At 34.8% G+C, this 24,868-nt stretch overlaps 1 protein-coding gene across 4 annotated transcripts; it reads left to right on the plus strand.

Annotated features, from left to right (window-relative positions):
* Positions 1-305: 305 nt before the first annotated feature.
* On the plus strand, positions 306-22,306 carry LOC117337371 (nuclear mitotic apparatus protein 1-like). 4 transcript variants are annotated; one of them, XM_033898338.1, is made up of 25 exons: positions 306-446; positions 1,516-1,600; positions 2,204-2,289; positions 2,649-2,713; positions 3,053-3,162; positions 3,758-3,950; positions 4,857-4,964; positions 6,692-6,858; positions 7,249-7,372; positions 7,667-7,784; positions 8,125-8,230; positions 8,546-8,777; positions 9,095-9,267; positions 9,676-9,972; positions 10,281-14,327; positions 14,642-14,800; positions 15,060-15,254; positions 15,710-15,791; positions 16,129-16,297; positions 16,948-17,060; positions 17,670-17,917; positions 18,581-18,775; positions 19,363-19,467; positions 21,297-21,316; positions 22,019-22,306. In XM_033898338.1, the coding sequence occupies exons 2-25, from the start codon at positions 1,565-1,567 to the stop codon at positions 22,035-22,037; spliced, it is 7,167 nt and encodes a 2,388-aa protein (XP_033754229.1). In that variant the 5' UTR covers positions 306-446; positions 1,516-1,564; the 3' UTR covers positions 22,038-22,306. The 4 variants fall into 4 exon arrangements, with proteins under 4 accessions (XP_033754229.1, XP_033754228.1, XP_033754230.1 ...); XM_033898337.1 differs by lacking the exon at positions 21,297-21,316; XM_033898339.1 differs by lacking the exon at positions 21,297-21,316 and having other exon boundaries at positions 4,899-4,964.
* Positions 22,307-24,868: the final 2,562 nt, after the last annotated feature.

Here is a 24,868-nt window from a genome sequence, read left to right on the forward strand (position 1 = left end):
TTCTCGAAACTATAACAGCATCAGACAAATGATGTAAGTATGTTTATCCGGGCATAAAATATGTGATAACACTTTTCACCAGACACCGGTTTCAACATGTAAACTTTTATTCCATCTGCCTGTCTTTAATTTACCTATATAAATAATTAAAAAAAAAGTGTCCATGTGTTTTCAAATATCCTACCATAAATGGAAATTATTCAAAATCTGTTTGAAATATTTCTTTGTAATACAAATCCTACACGTGGCCTTGCACGCTTTCCAGACCAATGACCGTATTCTTCAGGTTAATTTTCAAAATTACTATCCAAAACGAGGCTGCCAGCGCAAAATTCAAAACAAATATGTCGCTGAGCAGGTGCCCCTGATCCAAGCACTGTGGTAAATAGAACTAAATTACAAACCATGCCGAATACTTTTTAAAAGATTGAACTGAACAGAAACGGGTAAGTTTTTTGTTGTTGTTTCTACCGACACAAGCCCTACACTTTGACTGATAGTGTATCTGCAAAGTTCTGCACTACATTTTCCCGGGTCTTATAGAAATGGCAGATGAACTGATGAATCCGTTTCAGCCCAGGATTCATGATGCAGATCTCAGAGTTTCATATCGATAACATGTTGATAAAATGAGCAACTTCGCAGATTTGGGAAGACCTCAATGTCCAATGTGTCTTAAATATATATATAAATGGATCACAAATAGTGCATGTAAACAATGCAGTCGTTTTTTTTAACCCCGCCCACTGAGCCTTCCGTTTCTAATGCTATTGATGATCAATTATTGATCGATCATGAACAGAAAGGGAATTGAAATGTCTGCAAAAATATAAACCAAAATAGGGGAAATTGTTGTGAATATGTTTTAAGTCATCTTGCTATGTTTTAAAATGTTTTAATGCACTTTTATTTCATTTTACCAATGATGTTCATTTATTAATTGTTGAAGTCGGCTGTAAATCTTGAAAATTTCAAAGGTAATATATAGTCAAACCATGATAGATCACAACAAATCATGATCAATTAGTCATAGTCAGAGGTAAAATGATAATCATCGATTAATTTGAACAACACTAATAGATACATTTGCAAACCATCACATAATCATATATCATTTGTAAAGAACCCATGTGCTTGATTATAAGGCCTGTTGGCAAATGCAACCACACAGGGAATGGTTTGATTGGTAGCAAAAAAAAGAATATGTCGTACTGGAACATACCACACACAAATATGATATAGGATATTGTGTAGTTCTTCAATCTGTCATCTGTGACAAAAAGACTCCACAGAGAGCTTATGATTATATGTTTTATGAAAATGCAACCACTGCAATCTACAGATAAATGTATTCACACCAATAGCTAATTGTAGATAGATATTTGCTTTACATTTAGTCAAATCCATGTTTACTTGCTAGGCAACCTACTACACATGACAGAGATTTGCATGTTCTAGGCCTAAGTGACTCCCATTTTGACAAATGTACATTATTTTTACGCTTTGTTTTTTTAGGTCAGAGAAAAAAGAAGAACTTTCAAAATATACATTTTTACCTGACAAAATGGACCAGAGAAAGGAAAAGGCTCTCATCAACTGGGTAATTTATTACATTTAACAAATTAAAGGAAAAGAAAACTCATTTCTTTAGTTTTCGATTTCCCTATACTATATTTTGTATTTAATACTATAGAATGAGAAAATTTAGCACACATGACAAGTTATTTCAGTGTTTTTATCACAGCAATGTTTGCACTGAATTGAAACAGTATAGAGGCCTGTACATACCTTTGCTATTGGGAAAATAAATTGGTATTTTAACTAACTGGGGAAATGTTATAACATATCTATTTAATGTTTAATTTAGCTTTGAAAGATAGAAAGTATCGGTTGTAGCATTAGTACATCTGCTTGAAATACATACTGATCAACATTTCTTTACACAAATTCATGTACAGGGACACCTTAACAATTTCTCATTGGGAATATATATGAACATGAAATTTGGAAAATCCAACAAAACTCACTAGGGAATTCGAAATGGACATGTATTCTACCCAAAATGTATATAGAGTTATATAATATATATGACTGTTTCAGTATCACGCTATTTCCATCGCTTAGAAACTTCTTGATAACAGTATCTATTACTTGAGGTTACCAAAATGATATGTGTTGAATGTTGTATTATGTTGTTATATAGGTGAATGCTCTGCTTCCCGAAATAAACATATCTCGATTGTTAGACCTAGCAGATGGACATGCGTTTATCAGTCTGATGAAACTGAGGTATAGTATTAAATATATATATGTATAATGTATTGTTCCAAATATTGAATGTATGTATTTATTTATACCAAAAAATGTTGAATAATTTAACAGAATGATATTTTACTATGTATACAGTCTTGGTAGATCAACATTCCTAGTTCTTGTTGTTTCACTGTGCAGTCTTTTGAATTTGCTCAGCATGGATTGTATGGTTTTGCTTTGTTTAAAAAATGATACAGCATAGTTGTTTACATTTAGAATAGAAATGGAAACGAAATTAGAATAATCCAAATTATTCACATATTTCAATATACTGTAAACTATTATATGAATTAAGGAAATTTTGATTTATGAACATTTGTTTGCATTGACTTCAGTGAGAAATGTGAGACTGTTGCCTCAACAACAGAGTGCTACATTAAAATTCGGGAATATATAGAAGGTAAGCATGGGTTCATCAAGTATCAATACAAATTTTCAATTGCTGTTAAAGAAGCATGCAAGATATCTGCCTTTAAGTAAACCTAGAGCTTAGAAGTAGGGCAATTGAAATTACCTGGTGAAATCCCTGTACATTTCCTATGCGTCCTTTTTTATCCTTTCATCATTAGTAAGTAATGAATTATCTACTGATGGTATTTAAACAAGAACTAGTCATTTCACTGAAATGTGATTTATTCATGAAATCATATTCTCATGCTCTGTATAAAGTTTTGGCAGATTGTTTTGTATTCAGGGTTCAGTGTCAGCAATACCATTAGCTGTTTGACTTTTATTTCAGAACACTACTTTACCAAACTGGAGTTAGATTCATCTGTCATCAATATACCATTGATTGTGAATGGTTCATCACCAAGTAATTCTCAACTAGTAGAATGGGAGTTAGCCAAGGTAAGTTCGTGTGTAGTTTTTCTGGTATTGTACAGAAATTTAAAGTTGTTAAAAGTGAATACAGTGTAATGCAAAGACTGGCAACAACAGTAATGAGGCTTAGAATTATCAACCATTGTAACTTTTTCTTCATATCTTATAATATTTTGCGTTTGACCATTTATAGCAAAATTTATATCCAATTAATGATAGCCTATATCCTACATCCAATTAATGATAGCCTATATCCTACATCCAATTAATGATAGCCTATATCCTACATCCAATTAATGATAGCCTATATCCTACATCCAATTAATGATAGCCTATATCCTACATCCAATTAATGATAGCCTATAACCTACATCCAATTAATGATAGCCTATATCCTACATCAAGCTGTATCCTGGAACTATCCAATGTAGATAGCCGAATAGTGGTTATTACATTTAGATGTTTTGATATTTCACTTTAAGTATGGTTGGGGAAAAATAGATGAGAACTTTCCTTAACAACAACGGATCCTACCAAATTTTCAAATTCATCTTGCATTTGATAAACAAAAATACTTTTTGATGTCATTAAGACACATTGTGTATTTTCCTCTTGCATCTAGATTTTGTATGCTTTACTTGGGGCATTTGTACAAGACAAGATGAAACAGACCTTTGTTGATGCTGCCCTGACCTTGTCTCAAGAAGAACAAATGGACATTATGCAACTCCTGGAACCTATGGTCACATCTCAAGATCTGACCACTCGTCTCCCAGCAGACTTTGCAGATATCTTAAAAAAGAAGAGAGAATATGGTATGTGTGTGCAATGATTGGAATGTGTCTTAGTATAATTAGCTGCACTGTGAGCTCAATACTATAAATGGCTTCTATTTAAACAGAATATTTTTATATTCAAAATCAAAGCTTTTACCAGATTTACTACTGGTGGTATGCAAAGATATCATAGTTTATCAAAAGATACATATTGTCTGTTTTGACTTTTTTGTCTGTATTTAATGTTACATATATCATTGTTCCTGTGTTCCCAATTTTGTAGGTTTGATTGTCCTACACTGTATATGGGCCATTTGTGTAAAACAAGTAAAAATTTTACAAACAACTCAATATTTGTTTTAACAGGCCTCCAAAACAATTAAATTAATTACTAGAATAGGAATGATTAACAAGAAATCCAGTTATGAATAAAAATTATTTTGGAGTCAGTTAGATATATGTAATGCATGTACTGAAATAGCCCTCAATACCATTTTAACATAAGTTGCTGATGAGCTCTATGATATAAAGGAATAGGATTGATCTAGTCAAATAAGATTGGAAATAGTTCACCAAATATATTATTTATATAAAACTTGATTAAAAATCAGGAACTGAAATTTATGTAATTTTTAAAACGTGCATGTTTATTGTATAATTCATAAATGTTATGTTGTGTTTCCCTCCCTCCAATCACAAACAACACTTGGTGAAGCCTTTTTATTCATCACAATTTTATAATTATTTCACATTGAAAATTTTGATTCTAATACTGACAAGATGCATTTTCTTTTCCAAGACCCTTCCCTGTTTGAGGAAAATTAATATTCACTTTTCTAAAGTTGTTTTGGTAGATTCTTGATAAATGCTAAGACTGTCTGTTAACTTTTCCGCCACCCTAACATGACTAAGATTAGACACATCCTTATTTTCCGTTTATCCTAGAGTCAACTTTTCACAAAGATGCTGATCTTTTCTTCAAACTAGTTACCCAGGGCAAAGGCATAGTAACATCAACGCCGACGGTTGACCAATCTTTCAACTTCCCAACTGGTATAACAATCATAACTATTACACATTTTTATAATCACAATTTACCTGGGGTTTTCCCAATGTTCTTCAATAATATTTTCAGTTAAATCTTCATAGTAACATTTATCATTCATTTGTTCATTTATTCACATGTTTCATCACTTCACCTATTAGTTATTCATCACAATTCACTGAAACAGTGCTCCAGGTTACTGCATATATAGATCATCAGACTTATGCAGTTGATAAGATGAATTATGGCTCTTAATAATGCTAAACGAAAGACAAAAAGATTTTCAAAATGTATATTACTATATATAGTAAGATTTTTACTTCTGAAATGGGGATGATCCCTGATCATTCTCCACTTCAGATTTAACAATACTCCTAGAACATTCTTGCTTCTCAATACTATTGAAATCTAATTAAATATGATCAAGAACTTTACTTATTGGGATGAATATCAACTTCAGGTTAATACTTGAAGAAATGCTTAATTTGGTAACTAAAGTTCTGATTGTCAACGTGCTGCACATACTTAATTACTAATGATCTAGGTATTAAAATAACATATAACTTATTTTTGGAGCAGATTTGTATGCTTCTACATCTACTTTTGAAGGGTGCAAATACCCTTTTTGAAAACAAATTAGAATGCTCACCCCTGCTTTTACAGTACAGGTGTTTGTACAAAAAGTTGCCTGGAGCACTGCTTTAACACTCACTGTTATATATGTCTCATGATTTAATGTGTTTAAGGTTTCCGAATAGCTAGGGTAGGTCGGGCAGTAGACAGATTACTCTTACTGCATATCGATAAAAACAATTGATAACCTAAATCTAATTTACACTGGTGTTTCATTATGGAATTTCAGCTATTTTCTATTCATGCACTATTTTTTCTGAAAATGTAGCTCAAAACTTTGGGGACAATCTTATAACCTGAAACTCATGATAATATTTAAACCTAAATTTCACCCATTTTATTCAGATATATTCTTTTGTTGTAAATTGGTGCATTTTAATTCATATTCATAAAAATCTGATATTAAACTATGCATAACCCGTATTCCTTCTCTGTACTGCATGTACGTATGACATCCAGTTAGAAATGTCACAACTGTTCATGTCATATTCATACAAAGTAGAAATGGTCACTGATTACATCTGTAGGTTAGATCAAATGTTTAAACTCTGGAGCTTAAATCTGATTTAAATTTAGGCATGCATAAAATTACGATTACAATTTAACAAAATAGTGATATTCAGTTCTTGCCAGTTGAGACTATATTTTGATATATATTGTAGTGCATGTTTGATTTTGTGTAATATTGTCTTCATGTAAGGTCTTAAGTAAACAACTCTTCATATTTCAAATATTGTATGTAAGTTGTATTTTGCTGGTGAAGGCTTGTTATTCCATGGTAAAATTGCTCAGATAAAATTTTGATATGCCGTGATTTCATGATTATTTTGTTTTGGTGGAATTAATTATAAAGGAAAAAGGCTATGTTGTTTTTCAGTGATAACTCCTATGTCGGTCATTTACAGTGATTTACACTGTTTTGCGTCCTTACAATGCAATGGTCTACCTGGTAAATTTATGTTTTCATTAGCATTGTTGAGTTCACATTAAAATATTTTACTGTCATAGTATTTGTATATTTCATTCTTTGTGTGTCAAATCGAATTTATTTATGCTCAGTGTTTTAACTATTAGATGACAAAAGTGTACATCCTGTTTGTAGTTTGTAATGGTACACCTCTGACACCAGTTCCTTCCCTCCTGTCTTGCACAGCAAGGGGTAGTGGTCCCCATGAAATCAGCTCCCCAATGCGGATGTTGACTCTAGCTTCTCCAAGCCCTCTCACTCCTCTCTCGGCTCTCATGCAGTCACCTCAAGTGGCACAGAAGGTAAGTGTTAAGTTCAGTTCTGTAGCTCTGTAGAGTATTATGTCAGTGTTATGACAGAACCTGACCTGTATTCATAGTGACAATTAAAAAAATGTATATCTACCATGATATATCTATGTTAACTGAAATACCATTTTAGTTTTGTGGAAATAAATTTAAGAATTGATCTTTACTTTAAAAGAAAAAGTTACCAATTTGCCAACGATGCAGGATTTATGGGTTCATCTCCAGGCAACAGATCCTACAAGATGTCTCACAAACCCCTCGTCTAATTTAGTTTATAATAGGTATAACGTGTAGATCTACACCTGATTATATTGTTCATCAGACAAGTAAAGGGTCATGGATATATAGATAGACACTTCTAATTCAGAGTCTGTTTTTGAACAGATGTTGTTGAGACAAAAGGAGAAAGAGATCAGGAAACTGGAGATGGTTGTGGCAAGTGAGAGACACTTCAAGGATAATCTGGAGCTGGACATCAGAGAAAAATGTGAACAGCTTGGTCAGAGAGGTTGGTATAGCAGTTGTCTTATCAATGATCAGACTTGTTTAAAGATTCTACACTGCCAACAATACTTGTCACACAAATGCATAAAATGGCACCTGTGGTATAGAAATATCTAACGGACACCAACAAATGGCACCTGTGATATAGAAATATCTGACATAAACAAATGAAAAAGATCAATAACAGCCTCAAAAAAATGATATAAGACTAAAAGTTACGTACCAAATATAGAGATGTAGTCTGACAGAATCTCTTCTTGTTGCAATTATTTCTTAAAAATTATGATTTTTTTTTTAGAAAGGCGAATCCTTGAGTTGGAAGCATCACTAAAAGGCCAGAGAAATATCGCAGATGTGTACGATGAACTGGAGTTAGTGAAACAGGAACGAGACCACCTTCAGAAGGAAATCAACAGGTGGGAAGTGTTTAAAATGGATTGTGATAGGAAATTTTGTCCAAATGAAGATTTAACCAAATATTCTAGAGATTTCTCCATAATCCGGTCTATAGAATGTATAAATTAATGTTCAGAGTTGCATGGTCACTGTTGATTACCTATCTGTACACCACTTATAACTTTATATATTGATTCTGTTAACAGTTTATAATTTGAATTGAGAACAAATGTTTTAACGAGAATTAGGATTGATCTTAGTTCTTAGAAGTGAGGTATTTGGGGAAGCTTTAAACTTTGTACAGGATACATCTAATGAATACTGGAATCTCAACTTTAATTGTGTTTATTTAACTTACAGTGCACAATTAAGATGTACCGAGTTACAGGACGTTAAAGATCACTGCAAGTTCCTAGAGAGGGAGAACAATGAGAAGATTACAGAAATAAAATCCTTGTCAAGTCAGGTAAGATAAAAAATAATTCCATTGTTACATTTAACTCCATATACGTGATTCCTACATGTTGATATTATTTTCTGAGTTAATATTCAGTGTTCTATTGAATTTTATTGACATTAACCTGTTTGGTGTGTTGAAATCTGTGTTTGGAAGAATTTTTATATTTAAAAAAATATCCTTGAAAACATGTGAATAGCAGAGTGCAAAATTTCGGGTAGCCAAAATAAAACAGTTTTCAAAAATAAATGTTCTCCATTTGAAAAAAAACCAAAACGAACATGATCACTTTTAAATAGTCCATGATTTGGTTGTACATTACAGCTATTGGCCTTAGAATCTTTGAAAAAGAGCCACGAGGAATACCGCAATAAGTGTCACCACCAGAAGCTGCAGATAGCTGAGATAGAGTCTGTACTTGAACATTGTAAGTCTGAATCTAAACAAGCCAAGCAAAAAGTGATGGAGCTGGAGGAATCTCGCGTCTCTTTACGACAACAGTTGGATGAGATAAAAGCAGAGAAAACAGAAATGGAGGAAATGATGGCGATCACAGGTATGTTTAAGTTTGGATTTTATGAAAATTGTGGTTGGTCAGTTGTCTTAATTGCTTGTTAGCACCATATACTTTACAATATTATGTTATCATAGAGTAATTTTCTTGTTTTCTTAATTTGTGTTCATTAGAATAATTAATGATTTTTAAAAAAAAAATGTGAAAAGAGTTGTGGATAGGAGTATCAGATAAATTTGATTGGAAACTAAACATGCAATCTGAATTTGGGAGCAGTAAAGCGATATTTGAAGATGTAGATTCCACTGTTACCAACATATTCTTAAATTTCATTTGTTACCTGTTTGTGGGTTTTGCAGCCATAGACTGCCACAACAAAAACGGTGAGAGTATGGGAATGATCATGGAGACACGCATCAAGGAGTTGGAGGAGCAGCTTAATGAGCTGAGGGAATCCTGGATTGACCCTGAGGCACATAGACGTCTGGAGAAGGAACTAGCCAATGTTGAAGAAACAAAGAGAATATTTGAGGTCAGTGTTAATGCTGTTACATTTCACATATCAGTAAAATTATAATTTCTTGGCTGAATTATAGGTGATATATTGAAAATTCATAATAATACAGATACTGTTGCCATGTGATAAATAACGGATAATAACTGTAAAAGTGTTCAAATTGTCACATTTAGGGACAGAATCCTAATCTGAACATCACTGAAATTTCACATAGAGATTTACTGTCAGGCACAGGAAGAGTATGTCAGGCACACAGTGGGACACTTGCTAACTTGTCAGCCTTCTAAAATTTATGTAATTTGGAATCATCAATCTTGATGACTGATGAAATGTATTTAGTTCAAGTTACAATACATAGAATGAAGGGAATGCTGTACTTTGATGATAAAATGGGTTATTATGATTTCGATATTTCAATTTCAGACCAAGTTCATGGAGACCCATCAGAACCTCTTGAAGAAGGATGATGCAATTGAGCAAGTACAACAGGCTCTAGTGTCCAGCGAAAAAAATGCAGAGAAACTGGAGATAAATCTGTCAGAAATGACAACCCAGCTGGCTGCCCTTCAGACTGAAGGTGAAATTCTGAGGTCAAGGGAATCTGAGCTTACTTCACTACTACAGACAGCCAGCTCAGAGAAGCAGGCAGCAGAGGAAGATGTCGTTGGTCTACAGACAAAACTCTCGTATGCTCAAACAGAGATTCAGCTGTTGACTATGGTAGGTAACCTGATGGTGAAGACACATACGATTATTTATGGATCTCTTCAATGGCATTCTGATTTTATGGCGTATATATATAATGATCATGGTCTACCTATTAAAGGAATAGACATGTCCATTTTCTGGCTGATAAAGAGTCAATTTTCCTTGAAACTGCAATTTGTGTTTTGTCTTTATAATAGAAATTTCCTTTAAATGTTATAACCTAATTCAGAAAATAAAAACCTATGGTAGTAAATTCTTCTTCAGTACTCTCACGTTCTTGAGTTATTTGCTCAAAAAACTTAATTGGTTTGTCCTTACAGGAGGCTGAGGGACAAAAACTTGCCACAGAAGAGAGACGTCAGACTATGGTTGCATCGGTGGACCTGGCAAAATCTGAGCAGAAATCTATAGAACAAAAATTAGTTCTGGAGCAGGCCTCCTGGAAGACAAAATTGGACTCTCTTAACTCACAACTGCAGCAGCAGAGGGATGATGCAATAAAGGTGGAGGATGATCTCAAGTCCAAGCTGAAGGCCAGTCAGAGCAGCTTCAAACAACAGGAAATACGCATGGAGAATGAGATGTGGGTCAAGGATAACTGTGTCAAATGTCTGAAGGAAGAGATGACCAGTCTGAAGGAAGAAATCTGTGAAACAGAAACCAGGCTTCGAGAGGAGGTCAGCACTCTTAAGGAAATCAAGGTCACACTAGAAGGTCAGCTTAACCAGAAAGCAACAATTCATCAAAGTGAAGTTGAACAGCTAAAGGCTGAACTAACCAGTAACAAAGAGAGGACAAGATCAGAAGAAGAGCAGTTGAAAGACGCCATTACAGAACTCCAAAGTCAATGTGAGGAGTATAAGAATGAGATGGATAGGAACAAGATTGAATGTGACAGTAAAGTGCAGGGGCTGGAGGCTACAGCAAAGAGACAGCAAACCAAGTGGTCAGAAAAGGAGACTGGTTTGAAGGAACAGGTAGCAGATCAGGAGAAGCTTTGTGCAGATCTCACTCAATCCCTTCAGAAGACAGAGACCGAAGTTACAACCTTGAAGGAGAACTTGATTCAGGAGACAGCAACCAGATCAGATCTGGAACGACATCTGAAGTGCATAGAAAAGGATCTAGGGAAGGAAAAACAACTAAGTTGCACTCTCAAGAAAGACATAGAGGTCCAACAATCTGAGATATCGGATCTGAAGGCCTCTTTGTCACAGTCCAGTGGTGAACTGTCTCATCTCACAGAGTGTTTAGATCAACAACACATGCAGCTTTCAAAAATGTCGGAGACCAAGGTATGCTTAGAAAAAAAGATCAGAGACACCGAGACTGAGTTGAAGAACAGTCAGAAGGCAAGTGCAAATAAGATTCAATGTCTCACTGAGGAGCTACAAAATCTTCAAAAAGAATCAACAGAGAAAGAAACAACCCTGAAAAAGGATCTTTCCAAGTCTCAAAAGGAGTGCGAGGGAGTTCTCAAACAACTGGAACAGCTTAAGGAACAGTTTCAGGTCAGTGTGCATAAGGGTACAAGTCTGGACAGCCGACTTAGCGACCTGACACGGCAGATTCAGACGAGGAACGATGAAAATGGGGTCCTTACAAAAGAGGTGTCCCATTTACAGGAACAGGTTGAGGAACTCACTGGCCAAGTAGTCCTTGTCACAAAGGTGGCCGAAACAAAACAAGTCAGTAATGATGAGTTGACCCAAGAAAACAGAAACCTGTTAGATGAAGTGCAACAGCTGTCGACCAAGATCAACGAAGCAGTAGAAGACAAGGAGATGATATCTCAGGAAAAATCTGACACAATTTCATTGTTAGAGGCTTCTCTCTTAGAAAAGGACAATGATGTATCAAACCTGAAAAAAATCAATTCTGAACTGAAAAGTCAAGTGTCAGAATTGGATCAGAAGGCCAGTAAACTAGAATTGATTACAAGAGACAAAGATATGGAGATCTCATCTTGGAGTGATTGTATTTCTGAACGTGATGTTGTGATCTCAAATCTGACTGGAGATAAACAAGATCTGACTTTACGAGTTGATGCACTTTCATCAGAAAAAGAGTTGCTTCAGGAATCATGCAAGGAGAACTGTGAAAAGATTTCTTGTCTTGACAAACAGCTGTCCGATCTGAACACAAAGACATGCTTACTGGAAGAAGCGCTGGATGTCAAAAATGATGAGATTTCTTCTCTTGAATCGCTTGTATTGCAGCGTACACAGGAAAACAAATCAATTCAAAAACTGAATGATGTCAACCGTGATGAGATCTGTTCTCTGAATACAAAAGTGACAGAAAAAACACAAGACATTGAGAAGCTACAGGTGAAATGTGAAAAGTTAATGTCTGACATTCAAGTTCAAGAGCAGGAACGGAACACAGCACTGAGTGACAATAGTGATTTGACAGAAAAGTTGGAGTTGGTGACTGCAAAGTATGAGACTTCAATCGGTGAACTAAGATCAAAACTGGAGAAAACATTGAGTGACAATGAAGATTTGACTGAAAAGTTGGCATCCTTGGCAACAAAGTACGAAATTTCAGTCGGTGACCTCAGATCTGTGCAGGAGAAGGCATCAAGTGATAATGATGATTGGGTTGGGAAATGTGAGACTGTGAATGCCAAGTATGAAAGTTCAATCAGTGAGTTCAGATGTAAATTGGAAAAAGCCTCGAGTGACAATCATGCTTTGGCAGAAAAATTAGAGTCTGTGACAGCCAAGTATGAAACTTCATTGAATGAACTTGTATCGGAGAAGGAGAAAGCTTTGAGTGACAATGATGTTTTGTCCGAAAAGTTAGAGTCTGTGACAGCCAGGTATGAAACTTCATTGAATGAACTTGTATCGGAGAAGGAGAAAGCTTTGAGTGACAATGATGTTTTGTCCGAAAAGTTAGAGTCTGTGACAGCCAGGTATGAAACGTCATTTAATGAACTTTTATCAGAGAAGGAGAAAGCTTTGAGTGACAACGATGTTTTGTCCGAAAAGTTAGAGTCTGTGACAGCCAGGTATGAAACTTCATTGAATGAACTTTTATCAGAGAAGGAGAAAGCTTGGAGTGACAATGATGTTTTGTCCGAAACGTTAGAGTCTGTGACAGCCAGGTATGAAACTTCATTGAATGAACTTGTATCAGAGAAGGAGAAAGCTTTGAGTGACAATGATGCTTTGTCCGAAAAGTTAGAGTCTGTGACAGCCAGGTATGAAACGTCATTGAATGAACTTATATCAGAGAAGGAGAAAGCTTCGAATGACAATGATATTTTGGCCAAAAAATTAGAGTCTGTGACAGCCAGGTATGAAAGTTCAGTCAGTGATTTAAGTTGTAAACTGGCAAAGGCTTCAGGTGAAAATGATGTTCTATCCAAAAAGTTGGATTCAGTTACAGCCCAGTATCAGACCTCGATAGCTGAGATGAAAGATCAAATGAAATCAGACTGTGATGCTTTTGTCAAAAGTCATGAAGATAAAATGAGAGATTTTGTCAAAGATATGACATCTACAAACCAAGAGCTCAAGGAAGCAGGGGAGAAACGTCGTGCACTGGAACAAACAATTCTGGAACTGAACCAAAGACTGACTATTCAGCAAGACAGCAAAGACAGAGTCATTCTGGAGGCAAAGATTGCACAAATAGAGTCAGAACTTAAGCAGAAAACAGACTTACTGGAACAGGTTCGTATGAACTGTCAGCAGACGATGGAAGAAAGTGAGCAGTACTGGCGATCACAGTTAACACAACTGGAGAGTGAGTACCATAAGGCAACGGAGGAGCAGACTCAACAGTACCGTGACCAGTTGACGAGTCAGGAACAGAGCTTCCAAACACGATGCCAGGCCCTCGTGCACGAAAAAGAGATGATTGCAGTCAGTCAGAAAGCAGCACTGCAAGATCGAATAACACACATGGAGAAAAAATTAGAAAAGAAACAAAACGAATTAATAGATTTGGATAAGAAACACAAAACAGAAAACTGTGCAATTATGGAAAAAATGAAGTCAGACTATCAGGCTAAAATTGATCAGATTCAAGACTTGCTGACATCAGAGACACAAAATCAAAAAGAACTGGCAAATAAATTGCACAGTCAGCAATCTAGGTGCGATGAACTGGAAAAAGCTATGAGAGAAATGAAACTAAGTTGTGACGTCAGTATGGCAAACCAGAGCACAAATCACACTGAGGAACTGAACAGTCTCCGTCACGAGTTCAAATCGAAGTTATCAGATTTTCAGCAGGAGAGTAGACAACTGCTGGAGCAGGAACAAAGCCGGACAGCAGCAGCTAATAGTCAGTGTTCTGAACTGAGTAACAAGCTAGACGAGGCCACAAGGGAAATCACGAAATACAGGAGACAGGTCAGCATCAATTAGAATACTAATTGATTTAATCACCATTGGTACATTTTATAGCTACTGAATATGCTTTTTTGAGATCATTTTTGGTTTACACAAAATTTAAATAGCCTGGCCCAATGCTCAAGAAACAACAAGTATAAAATTAGTCCTCTCTTTTTTTTCATGATTCCAGTAGCTGGTAGAAGCAATGAAATTCTTAACCGTGTGTTTTAAATTAATCAAAATTTTAATAACTACTATTTTCAAGAATGAATAAACCGTTTTAGGCATATGATTCTAATTTTTTTTTTTTTACTTGTCATTCTTTATTCAAGGTTGAAAACATGAAGGAAAACTCTGAGCTGACTTTACAACAGTGGCAATTGAAGGTTGCCGAGGTGAAAGGTGCTAAGGATGCAGAGGAGGAGGCACTTCGTGTAGAACTTTCCAGACTTGAGGATCAGTGCTCAAATACTAATGCTGAGATAAGTCAGGTAATTTTGTGTTCATAATTGAGTGAGTTTTAAAAATTTAACGTGTATTAAAATGACAATGTTAAGCTTATGGTTGAATGTTTTCCAGCTTAAGATTGAATAAGACTTTGATGGGTGATTTATCTTATAGGTATTAATTTACTCCTCATTTAGTGTTTCGGTAAAGAAAGGTGTATGATTGAAAAACATATTATTTTTTAATTTCAGTTTTTGTAACAATGATATATAAATTGTAAATATGCTTTCTTGATCGTTGCAGTTAAATGCCAGAATAAAAGAAATGGAAAGTAAAGAAGCCAAGTTACAGCAGACAATAGACAACTATCGTGTCCATTACAACAAGAAGAAGGAAGTCATTGATCTTCTTAACAAAGAAGTTGATGTAAACTTGAAGGTCGGCAAGGAGTTCCAGAAAAAGTCTCTCGACCTTTCCCAGGAGGTCAAAAGACTCAAGGTTAGTGAAAGAAACTGCTTTAAATATATAGCATGATGATAGGAGAATGTGGAGGCAAAAATCACCTGCTTTCTTGCACATCTGTATATAGTGACTTGATTATCCGACTATTCAAACTCAAAGCCATATTGGATAACTTTTTAGTGTTCCATGGATGTGCTATAAACAAATCACACAAAATGTCAACTAATTGTGTCTGTTGATCATAATTTGCAGCATTAACCACCTTGTTTCTGTTGACATTTTGTCTGGGTTTTTTTTCTTCTCAGCCAGATGAAATACAAATTTAACATGAATATCATGTCATGACTAGATTCCTGGCAATATGGGTATCAATAACAGCATCTTATTTCATGCATCAATAGAGTAATGCATTAAAAAATTATTGGACTGAAATTTTTCTATGAAATGTTATTAAATTAAATTCAAACTGACTTGTTTATGACTCTAATTAGGGCATTCTACAAACGGAAAAGACCCAACAGCAAGGCCTGGAGGATAAGCTAGAAAAGGAGAAGGTCAACAACAAAACACTGTGTAAGTAATATCACACGTCTGTAGATTAACCATGGTGCTGTTAACGTATAAAATTGTGGATCCGCAAAGTGTTCAAATAATAATAAACAGTGAAATTTCCTGATGACATTCATCACCATTTTGAATGTCAGAGATGGATTTTAAATCCTGCAAATTACTTGAATAAGCAGGATGTATTTTAGATTTTCCTTGATTTTTTCCACTTATGAGAGATTTGAATGTTTGATAACAAGTTGTCAAAGAGATCTCGTGGATTCTTGAATGCTGAAAAAAAATAGACCAGAGTTTAGATTGTAAACAGATTTATAATGCAGCAATAAACATGACTCCATTTTAGGCAAACAGGTGGTAGAACTGAAAGCTGAGCTAAAGGCTACAAACAAACAAGTGCAGACGTTGCGTACCCAACTAGACATCACCAGCACCCATTATATAGGCGACAACAGCGACTTTGTGAAGACCTGTTTAAACCATAAAGACGATGACATGATGAGCCAACGGCAAAGGTATGCTGGCTTATACCCTAAATAGTATGTCTTGTTCATAGGGACTGTTTAATTTGCTTATACCCATTAATCTATCTAATATGAGTTTAGTATGATTAGACTTTTGGTTTCTCCTGTGTTACTGACACACAACAGGCCAACACCCAGGCCATTTCCGTTTTTGCGGTCCAAATGGTTAGACCACTTGAACCGGTGTTGTTAGTTTTTGAAATAAAGACCGACCTGGTGATTTTATATTGTTTTCAAACGAGCCTTGACAAAGACTTCCATGGCCTGTATTAGTATTTGCAGATCCGTCAAGATGTATGTTTGAAATATTACATTTATCTGCATAAACGAACAGGCCCCCATATTGTCAGGTGGTAGTTTGAAGAGACATGGCCCTTCAGGAAATCTCTTAATTTTCCAGAAAAACATTTTTGGATTTAAGAAAGGTTCTTTTAGTAATTAAGAGGAAATGGTTCATCATTGAGACAACCTATTTGCATAAATGTGTTATCAGGAATGTTTCTTAAGCCCGTACTTGAAACTTTATTCTGAGTTTTTAATTTAGTTGACAAACTCAGTAGTCTGTGTATTGTATATTGTAACACAAAGTGTTCACATCTTTCTCTCTCTCTCTCTGATCGATGATTGTTTGATTTATTCAGTAGTTCTTCGGAGGAGGAGGCACCCCGGAGACGATCCTCTCGAATTCGCCTGGCAAGCTTGGATCAAAGTGTGATCAGCACGGACTCTGGTCGTTCGATTGCTTCTCTTCCAAGTAAGTTAACTGTAAAGCCGCTTCAAGAAAACAAACTCTACAACCTTGTCTCATTGACATTATGGATGGTTCTATATCCTTTCTCCTTCAGTAGATCTGTAGCCTCATCCTTGTATTAGTTCAGTAGTAGCTCTCAAGGCTTTCCAGTAAAACATCTACCCCACCCGAGGACTCCCAAGCTTGGTTAAGGGTACCACCTATAGAATTCATTTAATAAATTACAATAAGTGTACTTTGAAGTAAAAGGAAGGCAATCCAACCATGGATAGAAGTGATTTATTATGGAGTCCTGAGGTCAGGTAGATAATTTAATGGAATAGCGCTCATGGTCGTCTTGGGGACAATCAGATCATTCTGTACCAGATCTCATCTATGAATCCCTTTATATCAACTTTTTTAAATGACCAAAACTTTCCTAAAAAAAATGAACTATTTCACATTTGGTGGTTACTTTTGGTACATAGGAATTAAAGATTCACAAGATACACATGTTTTTTCTTTGTTTGATTCTAGATATTATTTGTTTAAATGGGTTTATTTTATTTTAAAATGCCATATCATTAGATGAGCTATTAATGGACACAACAACTTCTTTCATTTGAATGGTAGGGGGTACAGCCAAATTATTTGCAATGGAAGATGAGCCTGCTGACTTAGAATGGAAGAGGTTTAGTGAGCTTCAGAGGCGCAATACACTTCAGCTGCCCCACAATCGGACCACCTACCCTGTGGAGATGCAGCAATATGGAGAGAACTCTGTCAGGGAAAGTCTAGCGTTTTCCACTGGTGGTTCACAGGGTAGTGGACGAAAGAGAAAGCAGGAGAGCTCCAGTGATGAAGGAGAATCATCTAAACTGGTAATTACACTAATATGTAATGGTATTTACTAAAGCGATGAAGGATCAAAGATTTGGAATTGTCATAGCATACTGATTCATGGTGGTTCTTGTAAAATATTGACCAACAAGAGGACTCCAGGGTCGGTTTCTTCTTTGCTTTTCAAACGATTGAGCCAAGTGGACCAGAATTGTCTTTAAATTAAAAACAGACCTGATTTTATGTTATTTTCTGACGAGCCTTGACAAAGACTTTCAAGGCCTGATTTTACATCTGAATGTTCCACAAGATATATGTCTGAAATATAACATTTAAAACTGAAGATTTTTTTTTTTTCTGCATAAACATACAGGCCCCAGGTATCAAACAGAGACCAACAAAGGAAGTGTTTTTTAACTACAACAGAACCATTGATAATCCATATTTTCTCCGGGGCTTACCATGAATAAAATTTCTTTGTTCTGGACTCCTCTATATTTTATTGATATAGAAAGAGGCTTGAATACTTGTGTCAAAACAAAGAGAACACTATTGAAAACTATATTATTTCACAATTTTCACAAATCACAGCTTTCTTAATTACATTTGTTTTTAAATTTCATATTTTTAATAGTGAAGCAATTTTTTACATGAATATCTCTGTTGCATTTGTAATGATTATGTCAATTTTGTAACTATTTTAGCAATCAAGGCATGGCATTGCGTACCAGAAACCTGGTCCACCCACACCAGGTAACTCCAATAGCATGCGGAGAAACTCTAAGGGCACACCACGTTACAACCTTCGTTCACCTCGAACCCCAATTGGTAACTCCAGATCAAAACGAACACCAAAAAGATCTGTCAATGCTGAAAATGAACCCACATCCTTAAGAAAAGTATGATGATTTTTCTATTTGTTGTCTAATGCAATGCAAACATAAATTAGTAAAATTCAGGCGCTTTTTGCCTCGCCTGCGACAAAGCCACGAAGAGAGACTATATATATGATATTACTAGGGATGTTGGGAATCTGAACTTTTGTGTTTACTTAGTTCCTCAAAAAGTATCAATGTTATTTCAACCAAACCTGGAATATAGTTGCATTGCAGTATAGACATCTCAACACACCCTACAGATTATATGAGTTCTAAATTTTTCTTTATTTAAAGAAATTGATGTAAAATCTTTATTGCTTTTCCAATTGGTTTAGCCAAATTGGACGCTTGTTTATAATGTATGTAGGGTGCATCCATACTATTATGTGTTTTTTTTTTTTTTTTTTTGTAAGTACTGAAATTTTGGTGAACTTTGGAGTTTGCTTAAAACTTACTGTATTGACAAAGTGGGACGGGTGTAATTACATGTAATTCTTGTTATATATGCAAACAGTCCTTTTTAAGGATATCTCATAAAGACACAGACTAGACTGACAAACCCTCCAACAACTGTTGATCATTGATAAAATGTTTTCCATTTGTTTCAGTCAGCAAAGAAGTGGTTAAATACTACTGCCTTCAACATAATGAATACACCAAACAAGAAAATGCGTGGGAACTCCGTCTCATCAGCGACAAAAAGCGCTTCCAAGGTTCGTAATCTTGTCAAACTCTTTGAGGAGGATTCAAATATACCTGACAAAAAGAAATACACTATTGCCACACCTATCAAAGCTATCGGTAAAATCATCAATTCCATGTCCACCCCAAAAAGGTCCAACAAAATAGACCCAGGTTTAGTCAGTTAGCAGTAGTTATGTAGTAGACAGCATCCCTTCCTGGGGTCAAAGCTGCTTTTTATTGATGTCTATTTAATTTGTACTTTTAACAGTATTTTAAATGTGTACAAGTGAGTGAGATGTGGTGTGATACTTTTAACTTATTGAAGAGTTATTATGATCTATATTATTGTATAGGTATTTATTCACACATCATTTAATACTGGTTTGTACAGTTTCTGTATGTATATATTGACGTTTTAACGTTCCTTGTCTGTTTAATACAAATTTGAAATAACTTTCAGTTCAATATACCGTCATGGATACAAATTAACAATATAAAGTTATGTGTCTGCAGATTTTTATTAGACCAGATGTTGTATATTTAAATTACATACATGTCCTTTAAAGTCAAAGTCACATTTGATCAGAATTTTAAAGGCAAGTTTATCCATTATCAATGATCTCTAATAACACATGTAAAATATTAATAACAAGGAAACAATGTAGTAAACCTACCTGTTTGAGTTTGGTGAGATTTGAACATTTCAAATGTAAATTTAAATCAGCTTGTGATCATATAAATGTTTCGACAGACATGTTAAGTCCCTGCATGGAAATCATGAAATTTCGTATAAATGTCCTTGAATTGATGTCTTTGACATTAGAATAAGAAAAAAATGTTGGTCTTGGTGATTTATCCAATATTTGTTTTGAAACTAGTCATAATAAATTATATTTATGACAGACATGAACATTTCAGATGCATTTTGTATTTACATTTTTATGATTAGGAAATTATTTTAAATCCAACAATACTTTGGAAAGTGTGTTTCATAACACTCATTTTCACCGTGAAGTTGGTCACTGTCCCTGAAAAATCTTCAAACTTAATGACTCCAAGAAGTTGTATTAACAATGTACACACGGATGGCTGAAGAAAATGAGTTTTGATACATTTTAATCAGCTGTAGATAATTTCTGTTGAACAGCACTATGTGTAAGATTATAATCAGCGTTTCCAGTTTTTTGACTGGTTACTTTTCAATTTTAATGCTCATTGATTCAGTATAGAATGTTTTCAGACAATGGTATGAGATCAGGATACTTTCTGAAAATTGAAATTATAGGATTAGTATAAATATATTGTAAGGAATATTGATATATTTTAAATATTTTAATTTATATCATTTGGTATTAATAAAGATTAGCAATTAAACTGTATGGAGTGCTATTCACTACACTGAACAGGTTACTTATTACAAAGTGCTAGGTATTAGATAATACTAGATGTTTTAAGAAATCAGTAAAGGTAATTTATATTGTATCAATCAAGAAGTAATATTGCTATTTTTGGGCGTGTACCTGGTAGTAATCTGCATGCTTTCCCATTGTATGTTTACCCAAGAACACTCCTTTTTCTGAAGGAAAACTTTTTTTTTTTAACTGTGTGTGTGTGTGTTACAGTAAAACTCTTAATATCCATGTTTTAAACATTCTAATTAGCCTTCATGAAATTCAAAATTGTGTTGATGTCTTATTTTGTGTACAAAATAAAGGTATGTAAATGTACCATTGTAAGTTTGAATGTGCACACTCTCCTCCAAGGAATTCCTAAACATTGGCAGTATTACATGCCTATTGTGAAGTTATTTACATTCTGCCCTGCCTATTTTTCTGTCTCTTTGTTGTCGTTGACACAGCTACAGCAATTTTTTACATGGTATGTCATTTATTTTTGAAGTTTTGTTTCTAGCACAAGTTATTTTTACAACCTAAATCTCCATTTTGATGACATCACTGTTACGTCTCTGCCACTGTAACATCCTTGTGGGCAGCTATGGGGTGTTTTTTCTGTGTTAAGTTTGATATCTGCACTTGTTTAATTAACATGATACTTACTGCCATTATACAGGTTTGAGAAACCCTCAAATCTGTGAATTCTTGTCAACATATCAATTATGGGTTTTATCATGTCCCAAGTCATCTTATTTGTGTCTGACTTTTTCTCAAAACTAACAATAAAATAATACATCACAGCACTTCTTTGCATGTTTGTCCACTCCAGGTAATATTGACCTGGCAAAATCTTTTGTTGTTGTTTTTTTGGAAAAAGTGATTTTGAAATTGAAAGTTGTGGTGTATGGGAATGTCAAATTGCATACATTTCAATCTCTAATCTATAAACAACATTGTTCCTATAATTACTATGTGACTTTGATAGTGTGATTTTTTACCTTGAATCATTTAATATTTTAATACCTATGGTATTACCAGGCACCAGTACCACTTTTTTTATGATTAGAATACTTATTATTGATTGTGGTGCATGTATTAACATACTTTGCTTGCTTCACCTGTTTTTAGAACTTTGAAAGCTTCTGCAAAATTTGCTCTAATATCTTATTTTTTCTTATTTTTTCAGGGATCTCGAAAGCCCCTAGGAAACAAAAACTTTTTACAGACCGGCGTTTAAACCAGTGTACAGATGTGGTTGTGATTGTAGCAAGCAACTAATTACAAATATCTGTGTAAAGACTAGGTTGTGAAAGAAATCAAACATCAACCGTTATCAGTCAGAGGTTTAATGAGGACACATAATTTTAACAAACTTTTGGCTGGCTTGCTTGTGTTTGAATTATATAGACTTTACGCTGAACATACCTTTTATTTATTTTCGGAATGATTTATATTAAAAGATTAAAAGATGGAATATTTGTTAAGTTGTTTTTATATCTATCCATCATTTTGAGTACTGCATTCATCCTGCAATAAACCCCCTCCCCTAGTAAAATGTTTAGTTATGATGTTTGGGGAGGGCTTACTTGTTAGCTTTGTTTTGGTTTGATACTGTTTTAAAATTGAAGCCGTTGGATTTCTTCTTCTCATGTTCTTTTAAATACACACAATCCATGTGATATTTACATAAATTCAAAGTTCAAAACATAAAAAATCCCCCAAAAATATCTCGGACTAACTATTATAGATGGAACTACATTTTGTTTGTGTTGTTGTTAAGACGGTTGCTAAGAATGTGCCAAGACTTGTCTAACACTTTCCAGCAAAAATGACTGTTCTCTCCGTCACTCCCAGGTAAAACATAAAAAAAAAAAAAATTAGTTTTTATTATTGCGTGCTTTAACTGGTAAAAAAATCATTTAATTTTTTTAACATTTTTTTAAGTCATAACAGCATTGGTTTTTAGCTCACCGGTTACTAGTAACCAAGAGCTAATGCTGTCACCCCGGCGTCCACGTCTTCGTCCCACCCCAAAACTTTAAAGTTTTTGGAGTAAGTTTTTGGAAAGTTTGTAAGTCCAAAAGTATACACCTCATGCCCTTCTAAATTGGTTCATACATTCATTAGAGGTCTAGGAATGATGTTATGGCAAAATCATGCAGAAAAAAATTGTGATTTTACCATTTTGTGGACTTAACTTTTTTGGCACCAAAACTCACTTTTTCAAGTTTTGGGGGTAAGTCCAAAAGTACATTGTATACACCTATCACCCTTCTAATTTGGTTTATACATTCATTAGAGATCATCCAGGAGTGATGCTGTGGCAAATCATGCAGAAAAAAATTGGCATTTGGCATTTTACTATTTAGTGGACTTACTTTTTTTGACACAAAAACTCACTTTAAAGATTTTGGGGGTTAGTTTTGAAAAGCTTGTAAGTCCACACCCTTCTTATTTGGTTTATACATCCATTAGAGGTCTAGGAGCGATATTATGTGACATACAATTTCAAAATGACATGCTTATGCATACAAAAAAAAAATGAATGCATAGTGTGATTGCTGCCATCGTCCCTCAACATTTTCTTTAAATTGCTACTTGTCCTAATTATTTCAATGGATTCTCACCAATGGATTCTCACCAAATTTGGTCAGGAACATCCTTGGGGGAAGGGGAACAGAGTTTGTATACATTTTTACTCTGAACCCTTAGGGGCCTGAGGGGCGGGGCAAAATGGGGAAAATAGAGATTAGTCTTTAAACCGCTGCTAGTCATAAAGATACTTTAACCAAATGTGGTCAGGAACATCCATGGGAGAAGGGGAACAGAGTTTGTAAAAAAAAATTACTCTGAACCTCCAGGAGCCTGAGGGGCAGGGCCCAATAGGAAAAATAGGGGTTAATCCTTTAAATCGCTACTAGTCATAAAGTTATGAACGGATTTGAACCCAATTTGGTCAGAAACATCCTGGGGAAGGGGAACAGATTTTGCGTAAAGGGTGACTGATCCACAAGGGGCTAAAGGGATTGGGCCCAAATTGGGAAATAGAGGTAATTTCTTTAAATCTCTACTTGTCATAAAGTTATGAATGGATTTGAACCCAATTTGGTCAGAAACATCCTTTGGGAAAGGGGAACAGATTTCGCATAAATGGTTACTGTGACCCTCTATTCCATAACCATGTATAGCATCGCTGGACGTTAACGGATAAACACAAAAAATAGGCCCAAGGCTCTATATCCACCCTAAGTGACTTAGTTTCTTTAAACACAATCATATGGTAAAAATAATCCGGAGGGTCTTTTTTTAGTCCCTTAAAGAGTATATGTATTAACAAATTGAACATGGACATTATTTTGACATTTGGTCAAGTCCAACCAGGTTAGCGATACAGACCCCATGGGCCTCTTGTTCTTCACATATTTACCATGTAAGTAAATGATTGCCAATTTCAATTGACCGATGAGATTCTATAAGACATATATTCGAGTGAATATTAATGATTTTTGTTTCACCTGCCACGACAAGTCACCAGAGTGAGATTGGTATTACTGCAGTGGCATCAATATTTTTCTTTGAACATTTTAAAGATCTATTGGGCAAAAAGTCTTACTTTAACAAAACTTGGTAAAAGTTAGATAAAATAGTGGACATTTCAACCCTTCCATCATTTGTGGAATATTTTTGCGCTAATACTGGAAAACTTGGTTGTATTGAAGTTTTGTACTGTTTACTTCAGTTTCTAAGAAAGTACCAGTGTGGATTCAGCCAAACCTGGAATATACATTGTACTTGTACTGTAGTTCCACCGTAAAGGCTGTGTATATTTTGGTATATCTAAAATTCTCAGGTTTGAGAAATGAGATCTTTATTTCTCCTCTGCTTGGCTTTTTGACCAGTAGATTAGTTGACAGTTAAATAGGATTAATATCTGAATTTCTAGCTACACTGGTCCAAAGGACTAGTGTAAGCTTATGCCACACGGTGGCATCTGTCATCTATTCATGAATGAACATTTTAATAAAAATGACTTATT

Source organism: Pecten maximus, chromosome 11, assembly GCF_902652985.1.
Source record: "Pecten maximus chromosome 11, xPecMax1.1, whole genome shotgun sequence".
In the NCBI taxonomy this organism is placed as follows: domain Eukaryota; kingdom Metazoa; phylum Mollusca; class Bivalvia; order Pectinida; family Pectinidae; genus Pecten; species Pecten maximus.